General features: G+C 47.9%; 8 protein-coding genes across 8 annotated transcripts; 5 read left to right on the top strand and 3 right to left on the bottom strand.

Annotated features, from left to right (window-relative positions):
- Positions 1-149: 149 nt before the first annotated feature.
- On the top strand, positions 150-1,586 carry cdc43 (protein geranylgeranyltransferase type I subunit CDC43; the record flags this gene model as incomplete). The annotated part of the gene is made up of 5 exons (XM_057255870.1): positions 150-654; positions 768-842; positions 889-1,232; positions 1,292-1,400; positions 1,453-1,586. 5 exons carry the CDS (start codon positions 150-152, stop codon positions 1,584-1,586), a joined length of 1,167 nt encoding a protein of 388 aa, XP_057109732.1.
- A 719-nt stretch (positions 1,587-2,305) lies between these two features.
- Positions 2,306-5,196, top strand: N7479_008175 (non-specific serine/threonine protein kinase; the record flags this gene model as incomplete). The annotated part of the gene is made up of 5 exons (XM_057255869.1): positions 2,306-2,356; positions 2,454-2,482; positions 2,546-2,663; positions 2,717-2,864; positions 2,927-5,196. The coding sequence occupies 5 exons, from the start codon at positions 2,306-2,308 to the stop codon at positions 5,194-5,196; spliced, it is 2,616 nt and encodes an 871-aa protein (XP_057109731.1).
- Positions 5,197-5,939: 743 nt separating this feature from the next.
- N7479_008174 (uncharacterized protein) lies at positions 5,940-7,312 on the top strand (the record flags this gene model as incomplete). The annotated part of the gene is made up of 2 exons (XM_057255868.1): positions 5,940-6,047; positions 6,506-7,312. 2 exons carry the CDS (start codon positions 5,940-5,942, stop codon positions 7,310-7,312), a joined length of 915 nt encoding a protein of 304 aa, XP_057109730.1.
- Positions 7,313-9,055: 1,743 nt separating this feature from the next.
- Positions 9,056-10,036, bottom strand: N7479_008173 (uncharacterized protein; the record flags this gene model as incomplete). The annotated part of the gene is made up of 2 exons (XM_057255867.1): positions 9,056-9,492; positions 9,700-10,036. 2 exons carry the CDS (start codon positions 10,034-10,036, stop codon positions 9,056-9,058), a joined length of 774 nt encoding a protein of 257 aa, XP_057109729.1.
- Positions 10,037-11,282: 1,246 nt separating this feature from the next.
- On the top strand, positions 11,283-11,590 carry N7479_008172 (uncharacterized protein; the record flags this gene model as incomplete). The annotated part of the gene is made up of 2 exons (XM_057255866.1): positions 11,283-11,332; positions 11,425-11,590. 2 exons carry the CDS (start codon positions 11,283-11,285, stop codon positions 11,588-11,590), a joined length of 216 nt encoding a protein of 71 aa, XP_057109728.1.
- A 400-nt stretch (positions 11,591-11,990) lies between these two features.
- Positions 11,991-12,514, top strand: N7479_008171 (uncharacterized protein; the record flags this gene model as incomplete). The annotated part of the gene is made up of 2 exons (XM_057255865.1): positions 11,991-12,249; positions 12,372-12,514. The coding sequence occupies 2 exons, from the start codon at positions 11,991-11,993 to the stop codon at positions 12,512-12,514; spliced, it is 402 nt and encodes a 133-aa protein (XP_057109727.1).
- A 1,704-nt stretch (positions 12,515-14,218) lies between these two features.
- N7479_008170 (putative l-fucose permease) lies at positions 14,219-15,985 on the bottom strand (the record flags this gene model as incomplete). The annotated part of the gene is made up of 6 exons (XM_057255864.1): positions 14,219-14,425; positions 14,486-14,922; positions 15,000-15,344; positions 15,424-15,641; positions 15,700-15,800; positions 15,851-15,985. The coding sequence occupies 6 exons, from the start codon at positions 15,983-15,985 to the stop codon at positions 14,219-14,221; spliced, it is 1,443 nt and encodes a 480-aa protein (XP_057109726.1).
- Positions 15,986-16,946: 961 nt separating this feature from the next.
- On the bottom strand, positions 16,947-20,485 carry N7479_008169 (calcium-transporting ATPase; the record flags this gene model as incomplete). Its single annotated transcript, XM_057255863.1, has 6 exons — positions 16,947-17,052; positions 17,110-17,432; positions 17,489-19,804; positions 19,881-20,038; positions 20,100-20,230; positions 20,337-20,485. 6 exons carry the CDS (start codon positions 20,483-20,485, stop codon positions 16,947-16,949), a joined length of 3,183 nt encoding a protein of 1,060 aa, XP_057109725.1.
- Between the last annotated feature and the right edge of the window lie 102 nt (positions 20,486-20,587).

The following is a 20,587-nucleotide window of genomic DNA, read 5'->3' as shown; positions in this document are numbered from 1 at the left end:
CCCCCACTAGCACAACACTGCGCTGATTGTTGGATCTAATTTACGACTTGATGCTTCTTGGTTAAATCAAGCGGAATAGGTAGTACCGCTGTCATATCTCCCACTTCTTATCATACTACATTGTGGTCCAACCGCGACCAACCTCTACGATGACCGACCCAAACCCGACCTTCAACACAGAGCGCCATGTCAAATACTACCTCCGATGCCTGAAGACTTTCCTCCCGTCCGCCTACACATCCAATGACTCTAATCGCATGCTTCTTGCCTACCTGACCCTCTCAGGATTGGACGTGCTCGGCGTCCTCCAGAGCAAAACCACACCGGAAGAAAGACAAGGGTACATCGACTGGCTCTATCACTGCCAGGTGCCCTCAGGCGGGTTCCGTGGCTTCCCGGGCACAGATTTTGGGCCGGGAAAGCGAAATAAGGATAATGAAGCTTGGGATCCAGCTAATGTCCCCGCGACATTCTTTGCGCTAGTCAACTTGCTCGTCCTCGGGGACGACCTGTCGCGTGTCAAGCGACGGGAGTGTCTTGAGTGGCTTCCCAAAGTTCAGCGCGCCGATGGAAGCTTCGGTGAGATTATTGGTCCTGAGGGGAGTGTAGGGGGGCTCGTGATTTGCGATACTGCTGTTGTGCTGCTGGCATACGGTATGTCTTGCGTGGGCGGAATGAGACGGCGCTTGAGGGGGTAACAGATATTGATGTGCTGGGTTTTATTTCTTTTATTCAGGGGTGCCAGGTATGTGACTACTTTGAGATAGTGTCCGCAATTCAAACACTGACGGAACAGACGTACGACGGCGGCATGGCTGAATCACCTTTCTGTGAATCGCATAGTTCGTGGATCCCTTTCCGCCAACTGAATCGTCTAACAACTGATAGGTGGACACACATATTGCGCGGTTGGGTCTCTGGACTTCGTGCGCCGGACTTCTAACGATCTAAAATCAGTGCCCCTACTATCGGCAGGGTCTAATCAATTCGAGGCTTTGATTACATGGATCGCTTCAAGGCAGACCGCCCAGCTGGAGGAACCCGAGGAAGATGAAGATGATGATGATGGACAGCTTGAGGTGACGGAGACGAGATCTCTCGATGATAGAGTCCACGGGTTGCCTAATGTTCAACCCATCATGGCCGACACAATATCATGCGCCGGGTTCAATGGCCGATGCAATAAATATGCAGACACATGCTATTCATTCTGGAACGGAGCGACACTGATGGTATGTGAAGTCCTGGGTGGTAGCGATTGTCTATGCTTATCTATTAACACGGATATCAGATGCTGGATCGGTATTCCGTGATAGATGAAGTTCGCAATCGTCGATACTTGCTTGAAAAGACACAACATATTGTCGGCGGGTTTGGGAAAGCACCCGGGGATCCTCCTGGTAAGGTGATAGCATGCTGATATTAAGACTGTTTTGCTGACCAGACATATAGACCTTCTTCACTCATACTTTGGCATGGTGTCCCTGGCTTTCCAGGGTGAGGCAGGACTCAGCCCCGTCGATCCCACGATGGGTTCCAGTGAACGCACAGTCCGACATCTTGAATCACTGCCTTGGTGGCAATGAAGTATATAATACCCATGCATATAATATGACGATGGTTATTCAGCCATTTCTCCAATTGGCTCATGTCAGCACAAACCAGCCAATAGGTGCACTCGACTAAATTAATCGGGCGCCGGTGTACATCGTACGTTGTACAGGTACCGTACACAGGTAAGGGATCAGGTTGAATTTTAGGCAGTAAGGCACTAATAGCCCATATTTTCTCCCTACAACGTAGGATGGCGATCATGATTCGTTGTTTCAGGGCTATAGTCGAAGTCTGGCGTTCTAGCCAATTGAATTACGCAGACTTGCTGACTATTACAGCGTCATATCCAAATTCCTAGATAGGAACGGAGTCCGGGATACATAATTTGCCTGAAATATATAATTTTATATTGTATATTGTACATAGAGATAATAATAGAAGAATCCCCCCCCAAAAAAGGAGAGCCCGTTCAAGTCCCGGGTTCTCCACACGGTCCACGTTCCCGTTGACGTCTTGGAATCTTCCAAGGCCTTTGTGTATGCAATTTCCCATCTCCTTTCATCTTTCGTGGTGTTACTCTATTTCTCCAGCTATCTTTCCGAGCCAACCCCTTTCTGAAATTTCTCGACCACTGTCCGGATACCGCTTATCCGCGTATCTCGGGTCCCGTTGAATGGCACCCCGGCACAACTATTCCCACCCCTTGACGCGCAGAGACCCTCTCGACCGCGAAACCTGGCAATCATAACATATGCCGCCCCGAACAAGAGCGGGGGTTCAAAGCCAAAAACAAAAGGAGAAGGTGTGTCATGAGGGATGCGACATAAGGAGCTCCGGTTGCCTTTGTTCGAGCCTTGCGCAGACCCCATGAAATATGGCTAACTCAAAATTCTCGACAGCTTGCCAACTCCTACAATGAACTCCTCGAGTAAGTGATCTCTTCGGTTCCGGTCTAGATGGCCAGTTGCGCTAACATAGTGCTTCTCCGCAGGGAGTTCTCCTCCAAGGATCTTCGGACCGTAGGGAATTACACATTGGGGAGGCTGATTGGGAAAGGTTCCTTTGGCAAGGTCTATCTCGCCTCACACAAGCTCACCAATGGCTCCAAGGTATGTCATGTGCGGAGAACAAATTTGTGGAGGCAAGGCTGATCAGTCGGCAGGTGGTGCTCAAATCGTCCAGCAAGGAGGACACCAATCTCGTGCGCGAGATCCATCACCATCGTCAATTCCTTCATCCTCATATCGCACGGCTATACGAAGTGGTTGTGACGGAGAGCCTCGTTTGGCTTGTGCTAGAGTATTGTCCTGGTACGTTGGGTGGCGCATTGTAGTAGACGCCTAGGGAAAAATACTAACAAAAAAAATTCTAGGCGATGAACTCTACAACTACCTCCTCCGACACGGCCCACTACCGGTAGAGAAAGTGAAGCGGATATTTACACAATTGGTTGGAGCGGTCGCCTACGTCCACAGTAAATCATGTGTGCATCGTGACTTGAAGCTGGAAAACATATTGCTGGATAAACAAGAAAACGTTAAGCTGTGCGATTTTGGGTTTACGCGTGAATATGAAGGGAAGGCTAGCTATCTCCAGACATTCTGTGGGACGATCTGCTATAGTGCACCTGAGATGCTGAAAGGCGAGAAATATGCGGGTGAAAAAGTGGATGTATGGAGCCTGGGGATCATTCTCTATGCGCTTTTGGCAGGCGAGCTGCCATACGACGACGACGACGATCAAATCACCAAAAAGCGGATATTGTCAGACGAGCCGGCCTTCAACGATAAATTCACGGACGATGCCAAGGCTTTAATCAATCTTCTGCTGTCCAAACGGCCTTTGATTCGACCCAGTCTGGATGAGATTTTGGCTCACCCTTTCCTTGCAGAACATGCTCCTGAACAGCTTGCAATCCTGAAAATTCCAAGACCATCTCCATTTACTACACCGCTGGAGAAGACTACCTTGCAGCGGATGAAAAGCGCTGGAGTCAATATTGACGAGGTCATTGAAAATGTCCTGGCTCAGCGGTGCGACCCACTGGCTGGCTGGTGGGCCCTACTGATTGAAAAAGAACAACGGAAGGAAATAAAGAGAGAGCGTAAACGTCGCGAGCGGGATGTCGAAGCAAAAAACATGCGCCGTCTGAGCGCTGCGAGCAGTCGTCTAGAGAAGCGATCATCGGCTTTAATGGAGGTGGCAGAAGAAGGCTCTGGATTGCAAGATCGTGGGAGACGGGACAGAAGAAGCTTACCATCCCAGTTGGCAGTGCCAGATCTCCCTGCGCTTCCTGAACCGCTTCCTGTATTCCCAATCGAGGTCACCACACCGCCATTGCCGCTCGACAAAGATTCGATACGGTCCCACAACTCGACACGACGCCGCCCAGTTCCCCCGCCAAAAGACAGGCGCCGATCACGGCCAAGCATACTACATGTTAGCGCATCACAGCCGGAGTTGACACAGCATCAAGGCATCTTCCGGCGCCGCACTAGTCGTCGTCACCAGTATCCGATACTCAGCCAGCTAGCATCTCTCAAGCATTGGTTTGTAGAGTCAGCGAAGAGGGCGCGGTCGCCCCATGCCAAATCCACAGGCTCGCGCAAGTTTCTTTCTGATAAGTTGAGCCCGGCGAAGAGTCAAGATACTGGAAAGAAATCTGTAGCTTTGTCGTCCCCAGCAAGCGAGATAGCAGGAGATGATGTTGCGACACCCACACAGGTCAAACGAATCTCCAATGCTAGTAGCCTCGCTCCTAGCAGTGCCTCATACCGCCAAAACCGGCACTCCTACCCTCGCCAGCCACGGCCATTAAGCACCAGTCATAATAGTCATCGAAATTCTCTCTCGCCCTCACCTATTACACCACGTGGATCTTATCGGCGTTCATCAGCGGGACTGCGAGGACGGAAATCCACCTCCTCCTCGGTATCATCGATCCGCAGCATTCATCACACTCGTGCTCATTCCAAAGCCTCTTCGATTTCCTCCAACAGTGTAGATACTATAACGACGCCCACTGGCAGAGCCTCCAAATCGCCTCACTCATCTATCAAAGTCCTACCCACCACCCCAGGCGCCTCTTCCCGCTTTCCGAGCAATATTCGGTTGGTAAGAGGACCAGGTGGAACACCTCGAGAGATTGGCAACCTCGGAAGTTCGGTGTCGTCGTCATTTAATGAGGCGGCACCAGCCCCATTACTTTACTCGCCATCTTCAAGCCTAGTGTTTGCAAGACGAAAGAGATCTCTCTTCAAAGGTCCTATGATCCATACCACTAACTTGATGGTGTCTGGTGGGATAGTCAACTCCCCCGTTCCCGGTGAGCCAGTGAATGCCAGCAGTATCGACGTCATAGCAGGGCGGCCTGTTGCACGCAAGAGCCGAATTATTGAGGAAGACGAAGATTTCGAGGAGATGGAGGAAGACATTGAAGAAGTCGACGAGTTCGACGAACCTGGTACGCCAGGTTATATTGTCACCCCTGATGGTAACCCAGGAGACGAGCCCAGCTCTCCCTCGAGCGGCAGAACGCCATTCGCTCCTATTTCAAATCATGAAACCAGTCCTCTTCGACCTCCTCGCTCCTCCTCTTTGCGCTCGCCGTCCGATGCAGACAAGATTGGCAGCCCTGAATAATACCGATATTAACCCGACAGCTTCCTCGCAATTTTCCCATTTGTGCATCATATTCGGGCGTTCCTTTGTCCATCCCACAATCCCTTCTTCCTATGTTTGGTTAGATGATAGAACTTTTATACCCCCCTACACAGCGTGTTCTCGTTTTTCGTTTCCTTGGACTGTCTTTTTCGGCATAATTGGATCCATCATTGGACCTATGCCTTTCTCCTTCTCTTGCGCCCTTTTCCTTCGCGTTTTCCTATCTCTATGAAGCGCTTCCTCCTGCCTCCATTTCCTTTAAATCCTTATGACCATTCAACCCTCGCTTGATTTTGATGTCTTTTTTCCTGGAATCCCCCTGTTTCATATAGAACTCTGTCTCATCCATATCATCTCGCTGGATTTATCAGCAACAGAATACTTTGCATAATGAAATTGCATAGACCAATACCAGCTTCGATATCCCCGACTCCAAACTATAAACTAACTGCTGATAAATTGTTGAACTAATAGCTATAGACTTTTCGGGGATGAAACTGGATAGTTTGATATTGATTGGAGATTTAGAGGAAGTACAAAGAATAACTCGCAAAATTCGGTCACGGTGGTGGTGCGGAAACCAAACTAAGGTTAAAGTTAAACATCCTCAGTCTCGTTGTACTTGCCATATCTTTCTTTCAAATCCAAACTAGCTTCTGGTATTCTCCTTCTTGCACTTCTCATCAGCTTCATCAACTATCTCATCTCCAACCTGTATCAAAATGGAATCTGCTCCTTTCACTGGTCTCTTGAGCTGCCCTCAGGAAATCATCGGTGCTATCCTCGCTGAGCTTCAACCAAACCGTGCAAGCATTGCGGCTCTCGCCCGTGTATGTCGCAAGCTTCATTCAGCTGCCACTCCCAGCCTTTATCAAACAGTCGTGATATGTCAATCAGTCAACGCGGAGCGCTTTGCCAGAATTATCAAGAAAAGCCCATACCTTATTTCTCTTATTCGAAAATTACAAGTCCACCACCATAAGATTGCAGATGTCGGGGAGAAATCTTTGCGTTTGTTCCAGCTCCTCGATCTCATTGATTTGCAGCCAATGCGAAATTGGTCAATTTGGAATCTCTAGTAATGAAGACAGACTGTCTTCCGAAATTGATCAAGCCAAGACTGTTTCGACAACCTGGCATTCTTCCAAACCTTCGTTCATGTAAGATTCTTATCAGGCCATAGACATGCTTATTATTGATGCTTTTTATTATCTCTAACATTTTAGGTGTACTTGGCTATGACTCCTGGTTCCGGGATGTCTGTATACTCCGCTACTCCTCGGTCTAGGAGCCCTTGGATAGCAAACTACTCGATTCCGTCCTCTCTTACTCAAATCTCGAAAATCTCACTTTCGCCGAATATTTGATCAAAGCAAATCCGCTAAACCGACTCAAATATAGCCTGACTCATTCTACACCATTGAAAAATCTCTGGCTGTTGAACTGCTGTATTGGCGCAACCAGTCTCGCGGAGATTATGAAATATCCGCGCGCGTTGAAGCCTATCACTTTCAAAGACGAGTATCGGATATTCAAACTCAACAGCTACGAAAATCAAACCGCACAGGAGTATGTGAAAGCGATTGGGCTCCAGGCCTCCTCGCTTGAGAGCCTGGATTTGGACGTTCCCTTTTCACGGCCGAAAGGCACCAACCTTGCTTCATTATCGCTTCTGCGAGATCTCACCATCTCACCAAGCCATTTGGCAATCGACCCTGATAATGGCGACCATCTCGACTACAGCTTAATGCCCATGGTTGTGCTTTTACCACGAAGTCTCGAGCGTCTCACATTCCGATATTTACAATCCGACCATTATGACCATAACCGCCTTCAAAGGAATCCCCATCTTGAGGAGTATTTCTATCTTCCTTACGTTTACCGGCTTGTTTCTGGGGGTAAGCTTCCTCGTCTCTCACGATTTACGTGTGTCGTTACTCCTCCTCTAACTGTTGATGGTGATGTAACTCGAAACTTCACCCAGGCGTTTGATGAGTTGGGAGTTCAGTTTATGATATCGAAAATCGATAACCCAATTACAATGCCAGAGATCGAGGAGTGCAAGCAGCTATGCCAGTTGTCCAACTCATGGTAGAGTCCACTAGGTATACTCCTAGTGATGCCAAGAAATATTTTTTTCTGAGGCGGCGTCTCTGGGGGCTCAAGTTTGAAGAAAAAGATGTGAATTTGGTATGCCCTGCTCGGTATCCTATGGAGCTTACAACAACATCCCCAACCCCTATTCAAGGTTTCTCGGACCGGAACGTGGCACCGATATCTCTAATATCAACCCTTGTTGAGACATATATCTTAATGCCCTGTTTGCCCGGGTTTCACTCGCTATTTACCTAGCCTCAGTTCGTTTGTAGAGAACTACATATTTCTTTTTTTTTTTCCCTTTTCTCTCCTCTCGCGTAAGCCCTACTGCATACCAACACTCCAATATGGTTTTGCATTCGGTTATTATATAAAGTGCAATAACATTGTTCATCAGATGTCAAAGCACACAACGATTGGGATTGAACCTCTACATGCCACCGGGAAGACGAACATTTACTAAGGCCTTCGACAACTTGGGAGTCAATCTTTATTTGTCGCACAACCATGATTTCATAGTGTCACCAAATCACGAGAGCCCTTGCCCACGCTCGCTCGTTGCTTATCAAATTGAGGTGACTCCTCACAAATTTTGGTGACTCAAAAGCCAGAACTAAGTCTTGTAAGGGTTAACAGGAATATCTTTTGTTTGGGTGTCAGTGACACAAGCTTGGATTATCGATAAAGTCCGTACGGAACTGTAAAGTCCAATGTAATTGGTCTGAAGAGTATATAAATTGACTATTGTAGGCCTGACATACTGGGTTGGCAGTATGCATATGTATAGTTATTCAGTTCTTAGTAGAATAGATACGTATAGAGATGGCGAGATGGCTGCCTATGCTAGATGAAGAATTAAAGACAAATAGATATGTACATAATGTATAATGCCAGAGAGGCCATACTAGACTACATATATATTGTTGAAGCAGCCTTCCTGCTTGAGGCGAATAAGGCCTCTGCTTCTTTCCTGTATTGTTCTTCCTTCCTCCATCTCTATGTATACCTATACGAGAATAGTTGGCCGCTTATACGGCTTTGTTAAGTCGTTTTTCAGTAGTCTTTCCTGGGTAACTTTGTTTTGGATATTTCTTCCCTTTATTGTTATCATAGCTAGAATGATAAGAGTTCGCCATAAAATATGTAGGGTGTATAGGCGGTAAAAATGGCTTAGAATATTCAAACCGACTTTTCCATGTATATCATTTCAATAAAGACTATGAGGTTTCACTAAAAGACGAAATAGCTAGGGAAAGAAAGGCATAACTTTGAAACAAGCAAATTCATTTGGTCATAGCTTAAAGGGCTGTATCACTTGCAGTATGTCAGGAGCAAGATACTGCAAAGAAAATGGACTAGCGATCATATTCTTACTGACTCGATAGGTCAATAGAACAAATAGAAAGAGGCATGCAAGAAAAGGGATAGCGAAGAGAAAAACGCCATCAACAAACTTGCGATCGCTGATGCCTGTCACGTCACTGCTAGAGAGGCTTCGGGGCTCAGCGGGTCGGTGATTTCTTTTCTCTTTGATATCGCCCAGAGGGTGGATTGGAAGCTCGATTTAGCGTGCCGCCAATATATTTGTTGAAGTGATGTGTGACACGTAATTTTACGCAGGTTCGTCTGGTGAAATTACCCATACTTTGACTGGGAGCTAGAATAGCATGAGCAGAGGCTCGGTGTACACTGCCTCAACATTGATGGTACCAGGTGGCATACCCTCACAGGCCTGGGAAGACTACTGTCTCCAGAAATCGATGTCCAATGTCCTTGGATCATTGATATTATCAACGCTGACACTAAGCAGGACCCTAATTTGGTTCCTTGTTGCAGCCTGAGATCGAGGCCGCGCCTGGTAGTCCTGGTAGCTAATGGTGACACTTCGCGTGGGGGACTTTCTGCTGTAGAATGGAGAAATATGTACCTGACTTGATCGAGCCACATGTAGAAGCTGGCTGTACACTGTAGCAAGTATACTATTCTCATCTCTCATTTCATCGAGGGTATCAATGAGGGCTCGGATAGAGGAAGTGTTATAGGTGGAAGCCGGAGTATTATTCCACGCGGCTGCAGCCATAAACTCCGTCCCTGATGTCGATTCGGACACACCAGCAACGGCAGAACACGTATCAAAGATGTAACACACGGACCCAGGAAAGAGCTCAAGGTTACCCCCTATTGCCCACCAGTTAGTTGACTTTGGGGGCACGGGGTTTTAGTGTTCCACTATAATATCAATATTAGTATGTAACTCATAAGGTGAAAGAGCCAATGAATGTAGACCTCGGGGATATGATTACTACCGTAGGTTCCATACGGAACTCATCATTCTAGGGTTATATGGGTGTCCCGAGTAAATATAAACCCGGAGTGTGGTGGCACCGGCTGACTTATTGCCATGATCGATGAGATGCTGGAGGAATTCGATGTGGGAATTGATATTTGGGCCCACCGGAATGGTGTATGAGCTTGTTTCGAACCCATGATGCGTTTTGAACACTTCGAGGAGTTCGGTCTCCAGATGCTCAACATTGAGATTACCATTAGCCCAGTGGAAGGCTAACACTGACACTTTGTCGTAGGACCGGAAGGAAGAAGAGTCATCGTATGCCCAACAAAGCTCATATTCAAATTGCGAGACAAGCTTGGTCTGCTGTGGCCGGGTGACACTCCTGGTAAAGGCGTAGAGTGGCTTTGGGGTTGGAGTAGTGCTGTTCATGTTGATATTCCGGATGTATAAAAGTAGACTTCGTGAAACGCCAACAGTACTTGGGAAAGAGAGATAGGTAGTACCGAAGGAAATTTCTCTGTAAAAGTTTGAAAAAATAAAAATTTCTGCTTCCCAAATTCATGTCTAAGACTGGGTGTATCCATGGATGCATAACAGTAATAGTCGGCCCCTGTCTTTGGGGTATATCTGGGGTGTTATATGGAAGAAATTTCTAACGTGTTTTTAGATATTTTTTCCAAATGTCTTTTTAGATATATATGAAGACGGTAAAAATCACAGACTGTGTAAACGACTTTTATATGTATAATTCCTTTGATGTAATGTATATGGCAGCGTTCTGCCTAAGGCGGATAGGATGTCTACTCCTTCCCTGGAGATTGTTCTTTGTTCCTTCCTCTATCTCTGTCTCTGTGTCTGTCTATGTGTGGTTTAATTCCTCTTTCCCCCTCTCTACGTATATATCTATATATATCTACAATAAATGTTGCGAGGGGCATTCCTAAGCCAACTCGAAGCTTCTGATTCTGTTGAACATGCCCAGGCCTTCGATGCTGGGAGTTTAGTAATGACCGAGCATCCGGCTTTTCTGCTAGGGGATTACAACTGAAAGTCCCCGTATGAGTGCTCCAGTTATTGGGTAGTGCTGACTTCAATGTACTTTCTGAAGATGCCGAGAAGGCTTTTGTTAAATCATGATCTCTGAAGGTACGATAATGATGAAACCATCCATTTGATAAACAAAGAAGAAGATACAGCAGTTTTCCTAGATTTTGACATTCATTAACAATGTGATAAATTTTACACCATATAGCAAAGTGTCGGTCATTGCTTGTCATTAGCAAAATGACGAGTTTGCCGTGGACAAAAGTGCTACATATTTTTCACTCGTTGTCTAGGCTTCAGGTTTCTCAACCTACTACTAACACTGCCATAAGCCAAAGCTCCGATATGGCGTCTGCCTTCTATATAAATTATACCAAGCATCGAGCCCAATCCACACTTTTACTTGGAGTGCCACCCGGTCACATATTTTATCCTCACTCCAAAAAGCTCTTCTCATAGCATTGTCGGTCATAGCCTTATACCTCCGAAGCGACCGGATAAACCACCTCTTCTGCAGAGGTCTTCAAAGTTCGACCAAGGCAAAACACTTTGCGCCACCCCGGACATCAGCTGGTATTCCTAACGAATCGACGCCATGGAGAGATACCGTTAATCTGAAACGAAATCCAGTATGACAGCGACGGCAAATAAACGCACCAGCAAACATCCAAACATCCGCGTGTCCGATTTCATTGTCTTTCTAGTCGTTTCTTACCACGCCATTCATTCCCATTTCGTTCTCAGTTTTGAGAAATCTCACTTTCGTCTTCCAGCCATTTGACAGGTAGTCTTCAGGACAATCACTACTTGCTTCTCAACTCTATCAGCGCACCGAGCTTCGTGAGGCTGATGTCAGATCTGCATACATTGGAAACCTTCAATTTCAAGGGCGGATGTCGTGGAAATGAGGAGGATATATACCAAGGATACACTCGATAGATGTACGAGGAAGCTTTCCAGGGACAGTCCTTTCCCCTGGAGAAGTTATACTTGGATTGCGACATGCCATGGGGGAAGAGGCCAAACTTTGCTCTCACTTTTCTCTCAGATTTCAGGAATCCCAAACTCCACAGTGACTTCCAGCCATTCGGTGTCCAGTTGCCAAGACGATCACGATAACTCTACAACCATTCTCAACGATGGAGCTTTTACGACGAAGTCTCCGGCCTGCTGTCTTCTATCCTGCTACTGCCCATTTGGATATGGATCCGACTGGCCCAGAAGGGAGGGTTTCTCTGATTCCTGAGAAACTTTTGCTAATGGTGGCTGTAATTCTCCCGAATGGGTGGAGTGGAGTGACATCGAATGCGAATACAAGGTCTTCATGCGTTTCAGGGCAATGAATCCGACATTGAAATGGGGGAAGCTCCCAAGCGCCCACTACAACCTCCTGTTCGAAGAGGTCGTTCATCCAGATACCGCGGAATTCCCTCATCGACACCCTACAGCACAACGTAGGCATAGGGCTGGCCACCAAGGCCCAGCACACCATGAACCGGGTTTCTGCAATGGTGGTAAGGTCAGAAAGCGGGCTGACCGTGTCACGCAAGCCCATCGGTTTCCCGATGGCACATCCTGGCATATCTCCCCAGATGAGGGTCAGATACTCTCACGCTGCAGTTGGTCGCTCATACATCGATGCGGCAAAATCTAATGGTTCCATCGATCGAGAATGAAATTAGGGACACTCTTACTTGTTAACTAGTTTAACTTTGCTAAGTCCCTATCAGTCTTGGCCGACTCGCCATAAGTTCCGGTGGTATCACAAGCCAGGATCCATTTGCTTCTTTGTCGTCAAATGCCCGAAAGATCGAACTGAGCAAGACGCAAAATCTGAAACTGGATTGCACCAGTATGAGCTGATGGAGACGTTTGATCGCGAATACCCTCTAAGTTAATAATATCCAAGGAGTGACCGAAAGAACTTTGCCACGACTGGATATAGGAAACAATAATCATCTCAGATGAAACCACTTGTCTGCCTCGGTAAATGATGGGAACTGGCATGTGGACACTGGTGCGCGATAGATACCCGAAGTCTTTTCACAACAAATCACCTATCTTTGTCCTTTTGGTAGGTACAAAGCACTGGTTGAAAAGTCCCGAGGTCAACAAACCCACGGCAACAGAGGAAATTCCAGAAGACCAAAAGATGTTGTTCTCAATGAAGTCCTCTATGAGTTATGTGTGGATCTCAATATCTTTGGGTCACAGAATTGCTGTCACAAAGTGTGCCCCCATTCTCTACACTAAGAATGATCAACCCTGCAACATAATTCTAGGACCGTGTGGGCCACCAAGAAAAAGTCGAAGAAGAATCCGAGATTCTGAAAGCCTGCGAGAAAGCCCAGAAAGCGGCCGTGTAACCCAACCCAGTCGGTTTCCTCATGACACACTCCAGCATACACTGGAAGGAGGATACAGATATGATATCTGTGCGTCATGCGCAAATGAGCCAATCAGTCTTGCTGCCAGTGTTAGGTCTGGAAACCAAATCGTACTGCTGGCTCTCCTGATAATCGCCGCAAGCAAACTTTCATTCTCCTTGTGAAGAAGAATACCTGTTGCATGTGCTGTCTCTGTGTATCCAACCGTGAAGGGGGAGGTCAACCCAAAGAACTCCGCCTCCCCTTTGGGACTACCCATATCTCCGACACTCCAAACAGCAAGTCTTGTGCTCGCTGTGCTCACTATGCCTACCAAGTCAAAGTTTGCAACTCCGTATGTTGTTAACCTAGTCTCGTTGGGAGGGTGAGTCGTGCTGACTTCGTTTATTTCAAGCTCCCTTCCGACATAGCTGGGAACTGCTTTGAGTTACTATCTCACCTACCTTGGGCTGAGCAGTTTTTTCTCATCTACGGAGGGAAATTCGATGCGACGATTGGGCAGGAGAACGAGTTTTGCGAATTTTTCGATGTCTTTCTACCATGGAACCTGGTCGTGGCCATTTCCGAGGTCCAAGATCTTGTTGTTAACTTAGACAACCTAGTTCCCAACTATTGCCATTACATTTCCCAGATCAGAGCCAGACACCATCCTGCACTACCCACAAGTGGTAGCCTATGCCATGATGTCGCAAGACTTGATGGTTCCATCATCGACCGACAATGGATGAATGAGTTAGTCGACGGATGGAATCGGACAAAATGAGCCAGGTGATCACCCCTCAGGGAAATTTAGAATAGCCGCGCCACAGCCTGATTCTCAGCCAAAAAATAATTCTAGGCTGCGATTTTGAAAACAGGGTGTTGGTGGTGGGCACATGACCACCTTTTTCTCCTAGCTTTAGCTATCCTTCTCGTAGTTGGTTTTTCTCTCTCCTCACGCAACTTGAGTATTTTCCAGTTTATCTGCTTTATTTTGTAGATACTGCCAGTACTCTCCACACAGGGGTATTTGAAATATCATTTAATCATTGCACGAAATCAAACATCGTTGTATCATCTGGTCGTCACCTATAACTCTATAAAGAGAATCATTCTGAGCAAGTAGAACAAAATAAAAACTCCCATCACCCATTAGCCGTTAACCATTAACCATTACCCCGAAAGAGATACCCAAAGCAGATCAAATTACACCCATCCCCCGCTCCACATGAACAGCTTGGTGCTTCTCGTCAACAGTCTCATCAATAGCATGAGAGCTCAAAGCCTCCTCGTCTTTGGTCTCCCGACTACCAATACCAATATCACTTTCACCGACCTTATCGACGGTATTTGTATACGACGGAACAAAGTTCACCGCCACAGCATACGTCCATGCGACGACCATGAACTGCAACCAGCATTAGCGACGAACAAAAGAAAAGAATCCAAGAGAAGAGTATCGACATACCATAGTCGGAACAATAAACGCGAATCCCGTATTATTCCGCATATCAGCAACGTGCCCGAGGATCGGTGGCACGACAGCGCCACCACAAACACCACCGACAATAAACCCCGAGCCGCGCTTATAATGACGTCCGAGACCACGGATTCCCAGCGCCATAATCGTCGGGAAACACACAGATTCAAAGAACAGCGTCAAGAAAAGCATGGCAACACCAACCTCTTTCTTCTGCCTCACCGACGCAGCAAGGAAAGCAACCGTGCACGACAAGTAAACCAGGAAGACCCAGCGCGCACGCACAAATTTCATAATTCCCGAGCCGAGGAATCGACCGACGGCGAATGCGCCCTGCGCACCGGCGAGATACTTCGCTGCTGTGGCATTCGGTGTACCGGGCCATGTATCCTTAACATAGTTGATGAAGTAGCCGGCGATAGCGACTGGAATCGTTAGCTTGTGATAACGGAGGAAGTACGAAAGTATAAGATGAAGCCGAGAAGTGGGGATATAAACACACCCTGTGCGCCTGTATACGTGAACTGTGCCAGCGTCGCATGGAACAACTTGTACTGTTTCCAGAAAGGTTTGTCCTGCTCATCGACATGCGTCTGTGCGACCTGGAATGCCATATCCTCGTCTGTGACTTCAGGGATATTGGATAGGAAGAAGACGCCGGCTAGCAAGAAGACGAAAATCCCGATGGCGAGATAGACCCATTGCACGCGCTGCAGGGCAGATACGTCATCTTCTGTCTCTGTGAAGAAGACATAAGATCCCAGCACCGGGCCGACGACTGTGCCGATAGCATTGAAGGCCTGGGCGAAGTTGATTCTGATTTCTGAGTAGCGGGGCGGACCGCAGACTATACGGATGCAAGGGAGCAATGATCAGTATCTATGCTTGATTCTGGATTCTGTGTGAAATGTAAATGTGTATCTTACCGGTTAAGTAGGGATTAGCTGCTGTCTCGAGAGATCCCAGTCCTGATCCAATAACAAATGTAGCACCGCAGAAGCCGCCGAAGGATTGGTTTAGTCCTGCGGGCCACATACATAGGGCTCCGACGCCGTATAGACAAAGACCGAAGATGAAGACGGTTTTATAGCCGAAGTTGCGGAGGATCCAGTTTGCGTAGCCGAGGGAGGCTAGCGGGTATGCGCTGGGTTTGTTAGAGAGGTTTTCTATGTATGCATTTGTTTTATGGAGAGAATTCATACCCGAAGTAAGCTGCTTGAAGACCAGCTGAGCGACCTCGGTCGATATGTAGGGTTTTCTGGAAATGCGAGTTGAGGGTATCCAGCAAACCATATGCGAAACCCTAATTGAAGTATGAGTATGAGGGTTTCCTATGAACAAAATAGTACATACCCATAAGAAGAACAAGGTCGTAACCAAAGTCAAAGGCCACAGACTCTGTCTCAGAGTCAAAGTTGCAGCGGAAGTAGTCGCGCGATTATCAACACGCAAGCCCGAACGGCTTTTGAGGAATTCCTTGACGCCCATACTAAAATATAGAAAAGCCCACAAAGACGAAAATAAAAGACAGGGAAGGGACTACAGGGGGTATTTAAAAGCAAAAAAAAGGAAAAAACAAAAAAAAAACAAGGTAACACTCTTTTCTCCGCAAACTCCACACTTTCCCCCAGTCCGGGGAAATTCCACAGACGATCCCTGGGGTAAATGCATGAAAGACAAGGAAACGTCAGTCCACCACCAATCACACCTCGCGACACGGAGTTGCACCGAGGCTCGAAGGTAACTCTCTATCTTCTCCCCCTGTCGTCCCCTGTCGTTTGATCAAATTCCCCCGCTTTGAGACCGTGGGGTGGTGTCAGCGTTGCATGGTTGCTCCCACGCTATATACATCTTGGGAAAAGCGGGATGTTATTCCGGTGGTCTGACGGGCTATTCTCTCCCGTGTCTGGTGGAATACTACTCCGATCTTGGTTTAGGCTATATACTACCCTAGAAACAGCCAGTAGAGCCCTTAATATATTATGCTTCCGTGGAGCTAGGAGCTACAAACTTACACAGTAGGTTAATTTCTCCTTTAATGGCCGTAGATATGAGTCGCATTACAACTAGATCACATCATTCATTCTCATTCCAAGGATCACAGCCTCCAAACATTTGAAGCTACGTAGACGAGGACCTGGAAATTAGGGGAATAATGCGGCAATATCGACTCATCGTTGAATAAGGCTGGCGTTCTACAAAGACACAAAGACATATTATCTTACTAGCCACAGATGCAACAATAACAGATTGAAATCTTTCATTCAAGGCGATCTATGGGCATCCATGATACATACATGTAAGTAATCCACGCACTTTCGTATTCAATGCGCGACAAATATCCAGCCAATCAGGTAAAATCTATCTCTATTACACACCGGCTAGCGCCTACCTAGGCAGATATCCGGGAAGGTAGGGTCGTATTTAGGCTTTCGCCCAGTCCCATCCTTTAAGCCCGTTTAGGCTTGCCGAGGGCGCCGTTCTGGGCGACCGGGTTCACGGCTTTGGTGTTGTAGAGACGACGCTCGATGACTTTAAGGACCTCGTCGATCAGACTAGGAGTGTGGGTTAGTAAGAAATTCTTTCACCACTAAGCAGAGACAGGCACTTACATCACAGGCGCACTGATCACCAATACTGCCTGCCACTCATTCCAGTCCATAGGCAGAATCGAGAACAGGTTCTGGAGGAAGGGAATGTAGAGGATGGCAAAGTGGAGGAGCATGGACAGAGTGATGGCGTAGATGAGCATGGGGTTGTTGCCCAGGAAGAAAGTCAGGAGGGACTCGCTGGAGGACAGCGCGTTCATGGCGTTGAACATCTCAATCACCACGAGGATGGAAAGAGATACGGTCGAGGCAGACTTGCCCATATCGTTGCTGAACATTTCGCAGCCAATCTCGGGGAACTGGGAGGCACACTTGTGGTAGTGGGACTGAATGGCCATGTTAGCGACACATAGTTAATACCCGGAAAAATTTTTAAACTTACCAATTGCCAGAAAGAAATACCAGGTCCAGCGGGGTTGTACACAAACCACCAAACGTAACCAAACACGGTGGCAACACCAACGTAGATACCGACAACCATGTAACGGAAGAACAACCAGCCGCCGACAAGGGCCTCGTCGCGACGACGGGGAGGGCGGTTCATGACATCATGGTCAGGAGGGTTGAAGGACAGAGCAGTAGCAGGCAGACCGTCAGTGACAAGGTTAACCCACAACAGCTGAACGGGAATCAGAGCCTCGGGCATGCCAAGGGCAGCAGTCAGGAAGATAGAGACGACCTCTCCAATGTTGGAAGAGATCAGGTAGCGGATGAATTGTTGAGTGTTACTGTAGATGGAACGACCTTCCTCGACGGCGATGGCGATGGTAGCGAAGTTATCATCAGCCAAGACCATATCGGCGGCCATCTTGGCCACGTCGGTTCCGGTACCCATAGCCACACCAATATCAGATTTCTTGAGAGCGGGAGCGTCATTGACACCGTCACCGGTCATAGCGACGACATGGTTCAAAGACTGGAGGAGATCAACAAGCTTGGACTTGTGGCTAGGCTCAGTGCGCGAGAAAAGGGAAGCATTCTCAACGGCCTTCACTTGCTCACTTTTACTAAGTGCGTCGAATTCACGGCCGGTATAACTCTTGCCAGTAAGATCCTCGTTGGCGCCAAAGACACCAATTGAGCGACAGATAGCCTCGGCGGTATTGCGGTTATCACCAGTGATGACAATAACACGGATTCCGGCGGCGTGGCACTTCTTGATAGCAGCGGCAACCTCAGGACGAGGGGGGTCCAACATTGCGACAAGACCAATGAGGGTCATGTTCTGCTCCAGCTTGGTGTAGTCCTCGGTGGTAGTGGCGTTTTTCAAGAGGGGGTTTCCAGAGACGCCGTCAACACTTGCAATGGCCATGACACGAAGACCACGGTTACCATACTCAACAACTTCCTCAGAGAGAAGCTTCAAGTGGTTCTTGGTGATAGAAACGCGAGATGCATCGGCGCCTTGAAGAACGTACGAGCAGCGGTCCAGGATGCTTTCAGGGGCACCCTTGACCAGCAACTTCTGTGCGTGGCCCTCACCAACGAGAACAGACATACTCTTGCGGTCACGGGAGAACTCATAGGTAGCCTTAAGGGGAAGACGGGACTCATAGTGAGCGCTGGCGGCATGCAATCTTTCGGATGCGGGGAGACGGTAAAGCTTCTGGTTCAGGGCGCTGTCGGTGGTTCCAATTTTCTCAACCAGAGTACGCAGGGCTCCTTCGGTGGGCTCACCGATGTTGGAGATGACTCCGGTCTTGGCATCGTGGGAAAGAGTAGCGCCATTGCAAAGGGCAGTAACTTCGGCCAGTTGTGCGATTGTTGATGAAGAAACAGCCAAGTTCTCGACAACCTTTCCGTTCTTGGTGAGCTTGCCCTCGGGAGTGAAAGTAGTGCCTTCGACGTCGATTTCCTCGAAGCTAGTGCCAGTGCTGGTCAGATAAACAATCTTCTCGACGCTCATTTGGTTAGTGGTCAAGGTTCCGGTCTTGTCAGAGCAAATCACGCTGCAGCTGCCCAGGGTTTCGACGGAAGGAAGAGACCGGACAACTGCGTTCTTTTGGGCCATCTTGCGAGTACCCAGAGCCAGACAGGAGGTAATGACCACTGCCAGACCCTCGGGAATAGCTGCCACACCAAGAGAGACAGCAATCTTCAGATAGTAGATAGCACCCTTAGTCCAGCCACCGAAGGCGGGGTCGTTGAAGTTCTCATAGTTGATAGCCCAAACAAGGACACAGATGACGGTAATAACCTTGGCGAGCATGTCACCGAAGTCGTTCAGCTTCTGCTTCAGGGGAGTCGGCTGGGAGATCTGGGAAGTAATACTCTCTTGGATATCTCCAATAGCAGTCGAGCCACCGGTCAACACAACGAGAGCTGTAGCGTGGCCGTTGACAACGGTGGTACCGGAGAAGAGCATGTTGATCTGGTCCTGCTTGACGGCCTGTTTATCCTTGATAGCCGGGGTTTCCTTTGCAACACTTTCACTCTCGCCAGTCAGAATAGCCTGGTCGACACGGAAGCTGTTGCTTTGAATGGCGATCAGTCGACAATCAGCGGGAACACGGTCACCGACAGCAATGTGGATCACGTCTCCGGGAACCAGATCTTCGGCCTTGACCTTCTGTGTCATTCCATCACGGACAACCTTGGCCTCGTTGGCCGAATATTCCTGGAGCGCGGCAATTGCCTTCTCTGCGCTACTTTCTTGAGTCACTCCGACCACGGCATTGAGGATTAGGATAGTAAGGATCTGTGAACAAAATACAAATTGATCAGCAAGATAGAACACATTGGTATCCAGAGATGTAGAATATCCAGGCACTTACAACAGCGGGGTCCACGAATGCAGTCCAGTCGTCACTCTCTTCGAAGAGAGCTAGGACAAAGGACACGGCGGCCGAGCCAAGAAGGATAAGAACCAATTGGTCCTTGAATTGTTCCAAAATCATCTCCCACATGGGGGTCGGAGGTTCTTCCGCAAGAGCTAAGTGAACACCAGATGTCAGTTCTGACAATTGCATCATTATCGCGGGGTGTATACTAACCATTCGGTCCATATTGTTGTCTGGATTTTAAAACCGCGTTCTGCGACAGACCAGTCTGCTCCGACACCTTGAAGTGCTCCAGCGACTGCGCTGGAGTACGGAGAAAGGCGTTCTCCATGATCGCGAACACCCTCAACGGCAATAGGCGGGATCAATTGCAATAGCCGCAGAGGTGAAGAATAATAGTTGGGGTAAACAAAGTAGAAAAAAATGGGTGCCTGTCGTTAGGATAGATACATACCCCGGTATAACACGGAGTTGGGAAAAAGAAACAAAACCCAACGCGAGGGACCGGGTGATATAAAAAAAAGATCAAGAACAAGAAATCCAGATCGAAGACCGAATGGGGAACCTCCAGTGGGGGAAGTCAACGTGTTCTCATCCATTTGATTCTAGATGAGTAAGCACGGGTCCAGGTGGGGGCTTGGAAGCTACAGGGCTGAGGCGGGTCACTTGGGAATTCTCCGCCTTGTTTTCTTTTTCTCCTG

This window comes from Penicillium vulpinum, assembly GCF_028829585.1.
Source record: "Penicillium vulpinum strain IBT 29486 chromosome Unknown utg000003l_segment0_segment0, whole genome shotgun sequence".
Classification (NCBI taxonomy): domain Eukaryota; kingdom Fungi; phylum Ascomycota; class Eurotiomycetes; order Eurotiales; family Aspergillaceae; genus Penicillium; species Penicillium vulpinum.
Note: the sequence above shows the minus strand (reverse complement) of the source record. Positions and strands in the feature narration are given on the sequence as shown.